This window comes from Pituophis catenifer, unplaced genomic scaffold (assembly GCF_029215685.1).
Source record: "Pituophis catenifer annectens isolate HBS135680 unplaced genomic scaffold, rPitCat1.0.hap2 SCAF_1, whole genome shotgun sequence".
NCBI lineage: Eukaryota > Metazoa > Chordata > Lepidosauria > Squamata > Colubridae > Pituophis > Pituophis catenifer.
Window position 1 is genome coordinate 197,981,368 of NW_027256881.1, and position 13,897 is coordinate 197,995,264.

Sequence of the window (13,897 nt, forward strand, 5' to 3'; positions counted from 1 at the left end):
TAAAGTTAAAGGTTCCCCTCGTACGTATGTGCTAGTTGTTCCCGACTCCAGGGGGTGGTGCTCATCTCCATTTCAAAGCCGAAGAGCCAGCGCTGTCCAAAGACATCTCCGTGATCATGTGGCCGGCATGACTAAATGCCAAAGGCGCACAGAACGCTGTTACCTTCCCACCAAAGGTGGTTCCTATTTTTCTACTTGCATTTTTTATGTGCTTTCGAACTGCTAGGTTGGCAGAAGCTGGGACAAGTAATGGGAGCTCACCCCGTTAAGTGGCACTAGGGATTCAAACCGCTGAACTGCCGACCTTTCAATCGACAAGCTCAGCATCTTAGCCACTGAGCCACCACATCCCTAACTGGGGAATTACTTTCCTATTAAATATTGGGATTACAGGTAGTCTTCAATTTACAACAGTTCCTTTAGTGACCATTCAAAGTTACAACGGCCCTGAAAAAAGTGACTTAAGACCATTTCACATTTACGACCTTTGAAGCATCCCCATGCTCATGTGATCAAAATTCACATACTTGGCAATTGATTCATACATATGACCATTGCTGTGATCCAAGATCATGTGATCACCTTTTGCAACCTTTTGACAAGCAAAGTCAATGGGGAAGCCAGATTAACAACTGGGTTAGTAATTTATCACCTGCAGTGATTCACTTAACAACTGTGACAAGAAGGTCATAAAATGGGGCAAAACTTACTTAACAAATGTCTTAACAACAGAAATTCTGGGCTCAATTGTGGCCGTAACTTGAGGACTACCTGTATTGTCAATAATTGAAGAGCACAAACTTTGCAGTGCCTCAGGTTTAAAGAGCTCGTAAATAGCCAATCAAGTTCATCTACCCCGCTAGTTTTCTGTGGCATGCATTCAATTTTCCTACCATTCGTAGGTACCCTACTTTTAGAACTAAAACAATAGGGAAATTATCATTATCCATCCTAAAGCATACAGTACCTCAAACTCTACAATGCAATGGCCAAATTTATTAAATATAATCATATAGTTTATGAGTACTGCACCTTGTCAAGTGCAAGCAACCAAAACTACTTGTGAGAAGGCCAAGGTATATACTGGTAGTTTATTGTTGACCCCCTATATTACAAGAATCACACCAGACTGTCTGGCTTCCCTTGGGAAAAGGCAATATAGACTAAAGGTTTGGTCTCAGATATTTCCTCTCTGAACTTCCCCTAATGCGTGTGTGTATTGTGGGGGGGAGGTTGTCCTCCCTTTTAGCCCACAGTTCCACCACATCTTGGAACAATATGTTATTCTCTTGGATGGTCACTTCATATAGAACCATTTAGGATTTCCATATCTAAGTTCATTCCCCCTCAAGGCATGGTTGGGCCCCCACCCTGAAAACATGGTTGTGTTTTCCCCTGGGGAGCACCAATGGAGATGGAGTAGATCAAGTACTTGATTTGATTGTGATCTTGTAAGCTGCCCGGAGTTACCCATGTGTGAGTTGGACAGTTAGTTATATACATTTGTTTAATAAATAAATAAATAATAAATATCTTATCATTTGGACCAATAATAGGCCTTTCTAGCTGAATGTGGTACCCTTAAAATAACATGTCAGAAAAGAACATTTCCTATATCCTCAGGAGGGGCTAAATTGGCATAAAAGGGGGTAGAATAATTTGGCCCCATCTTACTATTGAAATCTCATCCTAAATAACACAAGCATGTGACAACCTCAGTAAAACAACCAGTAAAATCTACATTGGCTGAGATTTAACTTAATAACTAATTGGCGGTAAGGGGAGACAAGTAGATATTTACTACTTATCTCCCTTAAGTCTAAGAGGCAAGATAAGGCAAAATGTTCACAAGGAACTGTATATTGTGTATCTTCACATCTATATTTAAAGCAACAAAAGAAGCCAGTCCCCCCTCCCCCGCAGAGGTCTTTCCCCTCTTCGTGTTCTTCTTTAGTGCTCCTTAGCTTTGGTATACAATCACAGGTCATAAAATCAATCCATATCTCCTTCATCACATAGCTTGTAATATCAGAACTTCAAAGGATTTAACGTAACTCAAGAATGGGGCAATTACATATGTGTTTCTTGGAGAAAAAAATATTTTAAAAATGTATGTTATCGTTCTGAGCTGAAATCAAGCAGGGTTGCATAGAGTTAATTAGGGTAGACTAGTCATTCCTAAGAAGATGCCATCCAGGAGTGAGGTACTTTAAGCACCCACAGCCACAGAGCAGAGATTATAGGTGTTGTGGTCCAGCACACCCAGAAAGAACCGGGTTGAGAAACCCAGGTTGTATTTCTGCAAAAAAAGGTACTGAGCTGCAGAAAAAAAAACAATAGTAGTTTTTCCTCAGAAAGGATAAACCCTGGAACATCATGCCCCTCCAGGCGAGATTCACACCCACCATTTTGGCCTTCCGAAAGAACCTGAAGACAACTGGCTTGAGGCCCCAATGGGGGCATGTCAATCCAGAGTTGGTTAATGTGCATCTTGCTCCATCCCTTCGTCAATTTTAAATCAAATTTAATGTTACTATTTATTGTTTTAATGTTTTATGTTGGTGTTTCATTGATTGATTGTAAGCCACCTAGAGTCCCCTTTGATGACAAGGACAGCAATAAACATTTAGCAGTTTTGAGTCTGACACATAATATTTGTAATATATGGGTCACTTGTAAAGTAGAGTGAATTAGTAATATTAATTAAATTGAACTGTGATGTTAGTTATCTTCTAATCTGTAACTGCTGAGCTACTGAAAGACATTTTTGTTTCCTGAAGGCAAATTATTGTGGTACGTGGTGGCTTATGCTGTAGTTCCAGTCACAGAAGTGACATTTTCCTCATCATACAGAAAGTATACGCATACACAACCATGGGAACGCATAGCACTAGGAAGATTCCCCACAATTTCCCATTTATTACTTTCAGGATCATATTTCTCAATGTTCTGCAGGTAAGAACCTCTGGAAGAGGAATAGCCTCCTGTCACATAGATACATCCATTCATGACGACTGCACTGCCTTCCATCCTTCTTTCTATCATATCAGCCTTTTGAGTCCACACATTTTGCTCAGGATCGTAACAATCTGTGATTGTTGTCTGACCGCCCACAAGATACAGCTTGTTTTCCAGTGCAATGGAACATAATCCATACTCTACAGTAAAACAGATGAATTATTAACATTGTCCATTATATTTTGAAGAATTAAAAAAAAAAAAAGAAAGGCCTACCAATTGACAGAAGAAGAATCTTCATCTAAACATTCTAATATTTATTATTATTATTTATTATTATTCTAATAATAAAATTAATAATTTTAATTAGAAATTTTATGATGTTTGTGTGTCTATATTTTTCTTGACTGTACACCGCCTTGAGTCCTACGGGAGAAAGGCGGTATAGAAATATAATTAATTAATTAATAAATAAATAAATAAATAATATGGTTCTCTGTTGATTTCAAGAATTTTGGATTTAGATTATGATTATGATTTGTAGCCACATTTTGCTTAACTGAGATAAAGAAATTTATCTGTTTACTTATAAATAGATATATTCTTCAGAAAAGGGCTTCCTCAGCATTGTACAGGAAAGTCACGAATAACAGGTGTTATTGCAAAGAAGCTTGAACATAGTAATTGGCAAAGGCATGAAAAAAATGAAATCAGTACAAATGCTATAAAGTAAAGAATAAAAAGGGAAATAAACAGAAAAAGCAAGGATACATAGTGATTTACAACATCATAACACAGCCAAACATGTTATGAAAACAAAAGTAAAAAATCAATATTATTAAATCAATATTATTAAAATATTAAAATAATCAACCCCAAAATCACAGAAATGTTATGTGGCATCCCAAATGACCTAAATCTTAACTTACATTTAAAATTCTTCTAAACAGCTCTTCTGAATGCTTAAAAAAGGGTGTCATATGTTTCTTGGTGCTACAGCTGGAAGCATTGATTTCTAGCAACTCCTGAATATTACGTGGGGGAAGAATTCTCAAAGTACCCACACAAAACTCATGAACTGAAAAAAATTGTTTCAGATGTTCTGTAGGTTGCTAGGTCAAAACCATATAAGGCTTTATTGGTCAAAACTAACATTTTGAACTGTACTCTGTAGAGTTTCAGCATTACTGTATGGGTTGAAAAGCAGATTTCACATAATAATATGTGGATGGCTGCATTCTGTATCTGGAAACTTTTAGATAATCCTCAGAGCAGTCCCATGGAGAACACACTGCAGAAATCTGCACAAGAGATGATGAGGTCTCTAGTATCTGTCATCAGGACCTTTTTCTCCAAGGTTTGCAACTGCTATACCAGTTGAATCTGGGCAGATTCCCCTTGAAAAATATCAGAAAGGTGTCCCTTTCAGAATCATTTGCATGTTAGCAAGGAAGAAGACCCCGACAGTTGAACTGTAGACTTTCCTAATGGTTAGGAGATGTTAAGTCTTGAGGCTTGAGTCACTATGGGCTTTTGAAAAAGAACAAGGTATGAGAGTCAAAGCTAATAATGATCATGTCCCCACTACTGAATGCTAATTTTTTTGTACAGGGGCCAAACCGATATACAGTAGTTATAATTCATTTTACTCAATAAGAAACAAAAAAGAAAGGTTTTTAATTGTATTTTAAGTGTAAGCCACCAGAGACATCCTAGAGTCAGGTGACTTTTAAAGCTAATAACTAGTGAGTAAGTAAATAAATAAATGGGTTGACTAGAATGGGAAGAATTTTTCATTATAATTGGGGGGGCACATTTTTCTGTGTGGATACTAGACAGCGGGATGCTTTCATTGACTAGGAATTGGATTCAATTATCTAAATGTCCTTTTCCTTCTTTGTGACTCATATGTAAATACTTTCAATGGGAGAACAGGTCTACAGTAATTTATTTAAATTGTTTTGTAGAAGCAAAACTTACCTGGGTACGAACTTGTGGTGATTATACTCCATTCATCAATATCTGAATTATATGTCTGAACTTTATCATAAGTGCAGCTTCCCCGATAACCATAATGGCCTCCGGTGACATAGATGACTTCATTCAGGACGCAGGCAGTGGCATTTCCAACACCTATTTAGTAATACCAAATTTGTAAAAGGCTTCTAAAAAGAGATAAATAAATTCAGCACAATTTCCATCAACAGGCCATTAATATAATACATGCACACAGCTAATAAGATAATTAATACACAAACGTGTCCATCATTCAACATGTCCACCTTTTAAGATAAGTAATATTGTGCAAAGCACAGAAAAAGAATAAAAAAAATAGTAAGACAAATAAATTAAAAAGATAGGAAAAGGAGAAAGAATTAACTCTAGTTTACATGGACACAATTCTCCATATCTTTCTCTACTTGCCAACCAGCCTTATGTCCATTGCATCCAAACATACCTCCGTATATTTTCATTAGTTTTTCTAGTTACTTTTACTTTCAATATTTACTCTTTGCAACGAACCACTACACACTGCTCATCTTCTATATCTATATCTATATCTATATCTATATCTATATATCTATATCTATCAACAAAACTTGAACAAATAGAATTAGTATGATGATAGAATGTTTACTAAGTATAAGATATTTTAAGATGCACAAATGCTGGAAGATATATAATTATATGTATAATTTGCAATTTTAGTGTCACCTTACTCATTTTTGATACATTACTTTTTAGAGCCATACTCCTTGTCACATTGCATAATCTACTTAATAATTGCTGCAAATAATCTGAGTTCTCAACCCACAACACAGCATGGTCTGCATACAAAGTACATAAATGTTCATATCTTTAACCTATACATCTGCATTTCTTATACTGTACCTGTAGCCAAATATTAAATACAATAATACACTTAACAGCAAAGGAAACATATATTTTGTCCTACTTCCTGATTAATGATGAACTATTCACTAAGCATTCTATTTATTCCCACACATGCTTTATAGGTAAGGTATTCCTCACTTAATGATCCTAACTGGGACCAGCAACTCCATCACTAAGTGAAGCGATCCAAGTAGAATATCATGTGACCACCACCCCTTCTTTGCAATGGCAGTTCCAACAATCCCAATTGGGATTGTTAAGCGAAGAACCACCTGCAGTCATTAAGTGAGACATCTTGCAACCTCCCACTGGCTCCCCTATTGACTATGTTTGTCAGAAGCTGTCTGGGAAGGTTGCAGATGGTGACCACATGACCATCAGGGCTACCAGTATTTCCATCATAGGCCATGCTTACAGCATTTAGCAATTTAGCAATTGACTTAAAACTCCATATTTGTGCAAAACGTTCTACAATTCAAGCCTATTCACTTTATCATATGCTTTACCTCAATCAATAATAAATTCCCTTTCTCTCAACTATACATTTCTTAATAACGCACTGAAGAAAATAAATGATCGACATACCACTGCCATAAAATTACACTGAATTTCATATTAATATTAAAAATTCCAAATTTTTAAACAATCTTAATTAAACATATACAAAGGGCAGCTGGATATATCAGTACAGCTACCCTAATCCAATTAACTGTATTTTTACCTGGTTTACATTGAACTTTTTGGATTGTATAACTTCTGAACCGGATTTTATTGTCAATTATTATATTCACAAAAAGTTCACACGTATATGTTTTTCTCTAACAATTGCATATTGCCCAGAATCATGAGATAGATGGATAGGTAGACAGACAGGCAGACAAAATATAGAAAGACAAAGCTTCTTGCTCTCCCTACTAGAAATACTCTTGTCCCTTGAGAATTAACTACTGTAAAAATGCTAGGAAATGGAAAAGGATACCGTCTGTCTTACCATACTTGATGTGACATTCATTTTTTGAGGTTGTTCACATCATTTTCAAAATGCCAAGTGTGATCACTGATCCCAAATGATTGAGCCACCTATTCTAACCCAGACCTTAATGTCCTATTAGTACCTACCCAAAGCAGCCCAAAATAGAAGTGGGAAACAATGCAGTTCCATTTAAAAAATACATGCAGGATTCAATTAGCAAGTTATGCAGCAAGTCGATTACCTTTAATCATGTTTGCAATTGGGAACCATTTCTTTCTTAAAGGATCATAGAATTCCGCTTCTTCAGCCGGAGCCCCTTTTCGATAACCTCCCAGAGTATAGATACAACCACTTAAGGTAACTGCACAGTGGTAGTATTTTGCATTAAGCATGGGATGGCCTTCAGTCCATTCATCAGTTTCAAAATTGTATATCCACATTAAATCAAGGGCTTCTATATTATCTGTTCTGTAACCTCCAGTCACGTAAACATTGGGTCCCAGGCTTGTGACTGCATAGCTTTCTCGTGTGTGATCTGGCATATCTGTTCCCTGGATCCAAACATTGTTTACTGAATCCCATATGTGGACTTCAGACAAAGGGTGCCAGTAATAGCCCCCAATCACATACATAATAGTGGTAGATCTTTTTGTAACTGCTCTTGGCTTGGGTCCCAATACACTACGTATTAGAGATCTGATTTTATTTTCCTTTAACTGGCATGTCTTGTACAAGCTTAGGGCTGATTTCAAGTACATTTCATCTAAATCAGTTTCAAGGCACCTCAACAGATCATAAATATGTTCGATCCTGCTGTCCACCTCATAGGCAATCCACTTGGCAATGGGCTCTATCATTGCTTCTTCTTTCCATATATCAAGATTCTTTCTGGAGAGAATGAACTGGAGCTTCTTGTTGCTAATCTCTAGAAATTCTTCTCGTCTCCACACTTCTTCAAATCTCGACAATATTATCCTTCTCGATTCCTTCTCCAGCTCTGAACAGACATGGAATTCTGCAAAGGAGTGCATCCCTAAACAGTTGTCAAGGTCTAAATGTCTGATGAGAAATTGTTCACAGGCTTTTTTGACGGAAGTAAACTGAAGATGATCAGCAGCTTGAAGGAGGCTTTGAACATTTTGTTTTGTTATCTGGATCTCTGATGTGTATGTGTACATCACCAGGGATTCCAGTATTGTAGGACTGAACAAAGAAAGATGAATCTGATCCTTTGACCTTTCTTTCATGTCAGAGGTAAACATGGCTTTGAAATAGTTGCTACAAGCAGCTAGTACAGCTTTATGGCAATGGAATAGCACACCCGTTGCACACTGAAGGGTAATATCAGTGAATAACCCTTCAAGATAGAACGTCCTGAATGCATCCAAAAATTCTATAGGATGAGAGAAGTCTTTGTATCTATAGGTATATTCCCCCTGCTCAGTCAGTGCCATCACTGGAATAAAATATCAGAAACAACACGGCAGTGAGGTTCATGTACTCATTCCTATCACTGTCCATTCAAATATAAGGCTTTCTGATTTCAATGGCAGAATCTTTTTACAAATAATTTACCTCTAATGCTCACATCAAGATAGCAATTTTAAAAATCCAGCATATCAGATCAAGAAACACATCAGGTAAAAAAGAGAATGCAAAGCTGCCAACAGAAATATATTCCCTTAAAATAAAACCATCCAGGAATAATCAGTTTTAAGTTATTAAGCTTCACTGGTTTCAGCTCTTCAAAGGTCTCCACTGCCTCATACAACTCGAACCTTCTTTCTTGCTCTCCCAAGCAGTGCCTCATCTGCTCCAGAATTAGATGCCAGCATCAAATTATCTTCCAACCAGGCTCACATTTTCAATGACTGGTTTCCATACCTTACTTAAATGAAGCCTGCAGGACTGGTGAAAAGAACAGTCCTCTTATTTGTTAATAATAAGAATTCTACACAGATCACATATGTGTTTACTCTATTTTACACATACATGATCTATGCAGATTTCTTATTATAAACAATATATATTTATGTGAGGAAGAAGATTTTCTTTCAAATGTTACAAATGTACAAATTAATTTGATTTAAATTTTGCAAATCAAGATATGGTGATCCTATTTAAATCCCTCCAAACAGAACAAGAAACAGATACAAATCCCACTTAGTTGGACTTAACTTATTAGTAAAAATTGTTCATAATTTTGTTAAAACACATTATCAGATCTAGGAATGTTAAGAATATAAAATCACTTTAATTTTGAGTCCCAGGCAAAAAGTGTATTTTCCACTTTTATCATTGTCAACCTATTTCATTTGCTCATTTTAATCACTGTTATTCATTCAATCATTCTTCCACAAACCTCAAAGTAATATATAGCAATATAAAGGGTTCTAATGCTACCATTTATAATACACGATAAAAGTGGTTGTAAAATCAACAATTAATCAGGCAGGACTGTGAAAAGAACAAATTAACCCTTCCATCCTATGTATATTTAACTATGGCATTTACCTAGGAGTAGACACCATGTAAATCCGGTCCAGTCCAGTTTACTTTTAGGTAAACAGGCGCATAATTGTGTTATTTCTTAGGGATAACAATATATTCTCATCCATCTCAAAACTAAGTCCGGTTGATTTCAATAACCTTATTTTCAGGAAAGGGGGTATAAAGCTAGATCATGTGGCACATCGCTAATCCCACAGGGGATTTCTCGCAACACAAACACAATGCAACCTCTTTGTGGGTAATTAAAGAGATTTTTGAGAGCAGAAAAGCAACATTTGGAACTTTTTAACTATCTCAAAAGCTGCATGAACAATAAAACCGACAGCATTTAAGGACAAAAAGCCATCAACCGAGTTGTCTGTCATTTCGCGGGGCGATGTTGCTTTGGGAAATAGAAAGACGATGTAGTTAATCCGAAATGATAAAAAAAAATCCCTCTTTTAAAAAAAAAAGCCTTCTATACAGCTGTGGTCGCCCGGCATAGCGCAACCACCAAGTCGCCAGCCAGTTCTATGGCTCGTCTCGAACCATCCCAGAAACTAGAGTTCATCCTAATAAGGCTAACCACGGTTAGCCATACCCTGGCAATGCTGCAATCCCATTCAAAAAACAGTCCAGTCAGCCGCAGGTCCTCGTTTCTTCGACGGCTGTCATTTATATTGGACAAATTCTCGATAGGTTTTATCCAAAGCGTCGTCATTCGGCCACCCCGTAGTTGCTAAACACTCACCCACCTGCTCTCCAAATTGGGTGACAGGCAGAGGCAAGAGCTGGGTTCGAACAAGGAAAGGAGCAGCTTTCAAAAATCTGAGCACGAAGGGGAGGGGGAAGGAGGAGGAGGAGGAGGACCGTGGCACTAAAAGGCAAATTGCCCGAAGCGAAACCCACCCACGGGGCTAGGGTCGGTCGTGGGGCATTGTGGGAGCGCCTTCCTAGCCGCTCGGTACCCTTGTCAATTGTTTTCCCCCCCGCGCGTGGAAATGAAAGGGAGAAAGCCTATTAAACGGGGTATACCGGGGACAAGGAGGCGCAAAGCCCGTGTTCGTTTTGCTCCCCTTGCTCCGGTCCCGCCCAACCCAGTCCGCCAAATCGAGGCGCGCTTTGGAACAAAAGGGGTGGGTGGGAAATCGAGCGGGGCTTTGGAGCAGGTTGCAAACTTTGAGGGAAGCGGCTTGGCCGCGCGCGCGCTTCGGCAAGGCTTGGCTGCAACCCGCTTATTCCTATTCTGAGAAGCGAGGGGGGGGGGAAAGAGGTGCAGGCAGGATGAAGCCGCTAGGAAGCCCCTCCGCGAGTCTTTCTCTGAGAGGGAAGGGAGGAAGGGCTCGGCTGTCCCGTTGACTATCTTTAGAAGAAATTCAGCTTCTCTTCGCTGCTGTAGGCTATAGAAGGAACAGATGGAGGAGAGCCCAGTTCCTATTTTGGTGCCTCAGCTGGCTCGCCTCCTCCTCCGGCCAGGCCCCTCTGTTCCCAACAAGGCCATCCTCAGCTTCTGCCGTTCAGCTCCCCTCCCTCTCATCCCCAGAGAAAGCTTTGCCTGCTGCTTCTGGGCCTCAGGGGTGGGGGGGAAGGCAAGGGTTGCTGTAAAAGCGTCTGTTGGGCTGCGAATGGTGGCCGTTTTGCTTCCAGGGACTCTAAAGTGGAAACAATAGCTTTGCTTATCCAGAGCTGGGGGGGGGGAGGGGGGACGGCGGGGGGGGGGGGGCTGGGGAACACTCATGGGATATCTCATGAGAGAATCTCCATAGACACTCATGGGATATCAAATTGCTCCATCTCCTTTCCCTGCCCAGCCATTCCCAGAGATGCTGGCCAAACTGTGATAGCAACTTGCTGGTTATAAAGCCTTTCTAAATACCTGTAGCTCTTGGTCAGTTTGGGTAAGCAGCGGTTAAAGCATCAGGCTAGAAACTGGGAGAGTGCCGAGTTCTAGTCTTGCCTTCAGCACAAAACCGGCTACATGACCTGGGTCAGTCACTCTCGGCTTTAGAGAGGAGGTAATGGGGAACTACTTCTGAAAAATCTTGCCAAGAAAACTGCAGGGAATACAGGTAGTCCTCGATTTACAACAGTTCATTTAGCGGCCGTTCGAAGTTACGGCACTGAAAAAAGGGACCTATGACCATTTCCCACACTTATGACTGTTGTAGCCTCCCCATGGTCACATGATTTACATTTGGATGCTTGACAACTGATATTTATCTGCAGTGTCCTGGAGTCATGTGATCCCTTTTTGCGACCTGACTAGCAAAGTCAATGGGAAAACCAGATTCACATAACCGTGTTACTAGTTTAACAACTGCAGTGATTCACTTAACAAACGTGGCAAGAAAAATAGTAAAACAGGGCAAAACTCACTTAACATATTTCTCACTTAACAACATAAATTTTGGGGTCAATTGTCATAAATTGAGGACTACCTGTAGTCCAGGCTATGGCCTGGATCAAGACTGACTTGAAGCCTTCACCACCCCCAGTTGCCTCCTTCCATGATAAGTAAAGTCTGTCAACCAAGAATAAAGGACATGATTCATTATTTTTCTAGTTTTCCTATCAAAGGAAGACTAGGCCCACATCCACACATATCATAGATGAATATATAGCCCTGATGAAATGTTAAAAAAAAAGGGAAAAAAAAGCAGGGCAATGTAGTTTACAAAATTGAGTATATTGCTGAAAAGCCCCAGTTTCTTGCTATTCTTTTTGGAAAAGAAAATAATTGAAAAATTTACAAGCAATATACAATGTTGTAGGGATATTATTTTCCACAGAATCCACATTTTTTTTTTATTTTTGCTTTTTAATTATAATAAAGTAATTAAAAAAAGCAAAACAGATACTTTTTTTCTCTTTGTATGTATCTTTACCATCATCATCATCATAATCTATAATTCTTGAAAAATTCCAAATCCTGGAAAGAACGTTAAATTTGGGACAAGCCTATGGCAACTGTTTATGGCAGGGGTGTCAAACTCGATTTCATTGAGGGCCGCATCAGGGTTGTTTCACCTCATGGGGCCGGGGTGGGTGTGGCCAGCTCACAGCGTGCCTGTGGTGGCCCAAGTGCTCTGCCAGCAAAAACAGGCTCCTGAGCTCCGTTTTTGGCTTCCTACAACGTTCTGCTAGCGTAAAAGGAACTCGGGAGAGCCGCACGTGGCCTTTTTCGCTGGTAGAGGCAAGTGGGCCAGTTGTTTTCCAGGGTGGCCCCACAGGACAGATCTAAGCACCCCGTGGACCAGATCCGGCCCTCAGGCCTTGAGTTTGACACCCCTGGTCTGTGGAGTTTCTCAATCATTTTCCTAGGAAAAACAAAATGCAGTTGCCTTTTGAAAAAGCATCTTTGGGTTGAGACTCGTTTCAGGAATTTCTAAGAAATCATATAAAGCATCCAGAGCAGAGGTGGGTTTCAGCAGGTTCTGACCAGTTCTGGAGAACCAGTAGCGGAAATGATGAGTAGTTCGAAGAACCGTAGTAAAAATTCTGACTGGATCCCGCCCCCATCTATTCTCTGCCTCCCAAGTCCCAGCTGATTGGGAGAAAATGGAGTTTTTACAGTATCCTTCCCCTGGGGTGGGGTGGGAATGGAGATTTTACAGTATCCTCCCCTGCCACACCCACCAAGCCACGCCCACAGAACTGGTAGTAAAAAATTTTGAAACCCACCGATCCAGCGAAATAACCATTGAATTTTGTTCTGAATACTATTATATCAATTTCTTCCATTTTTTTTCCTGCTGATCCTACTAGATCTAGAAAGAGGGCATATTTCAAGTCCCCTCTATTAAACGATGTCATCTTGTTGGAAACATAATGCCTTTTCTCTGACAGTGCCCACCTGGAACAGCATATTCATAGAGATCCGGTTGGTCCCAACCCTGTTAGCACTTCATAAGGTTCTCAAGACCTGACTGTTTCCACAGATGTTTGGATCAGAAGAGTAGGAAACCACTGTTATTGATAATGAGTTTAAGTTCAGAATGTATTATTTCCTTCAAGAGTCATGAGGTATTATTTATAACTGTTAGTTTTTAACCTTTTGCACCACCTGCTCTGAGATGGGGCAGCCATATGAATTATTTCAATAATAAATAGCAGAACTCTTGATAGTCTGATTATAAATCAGCCTAATATGGATGCACAATGGTTGAAAGCACAAGCTATAATCCATGGGCCAAATTAATTGTTAAAATCAGCATTCACATTTATCAAATAAGCAGATCTTTGGACCATGTAATAGGGTCCTCATCTATATTGGAAGGAATGCAATATAAGCTTCATTAAAACTAGGGGAGAAGAATTTGTTAGAAAAAGCTTTAATATATAGTGTATCGCCAACAGAGGAAGAAATAGAAAACCAATGTTCTTTTTATACTAATCAACTAAACATCTGTTAGGTTAGGTCCAATACAGCATGTTGTTTCTGTTGATTTATATAATCGCTATATTCTACAGTTAAGGCAAAATATTTAACAGGTAGTTTCAGTAATAAAATATTTAATTGTTATCTTTATAAGCATACATCTTAAATAAAAACTACAAATGGGATAAATTAATCATTGTTAT

At 39.1% G+C, this 13,897-nt stretch overlaps 1 protein-coding gene across 1 annotated transcript; it reads right to left on the minus strand.

The window, feature by feature from the left end:
* Positions 1–2,805: 2,805 nt before the first annotated feature.
* KLHL23 (kelch like family member 23) lies at positions 2,806–8,280 on the minus strand. Its single transcript, XM_070956913.1, has 3 exons — positions 7,068–8,280; positions 4,939–5,091; positions 2,806–3,158 (listed from the first exon to the last, which is right to left on the minus strand). Exons 1-3 carry the CDS (start codon positions 8,278–8,280, stop codon positions 2,806–2,808), a joined length of 1,719 nt encoding a protein of 572 aa, XP_070813014.1.
* Positions 8,281–13,897: the final 5,617 nt, after the last annotated feature.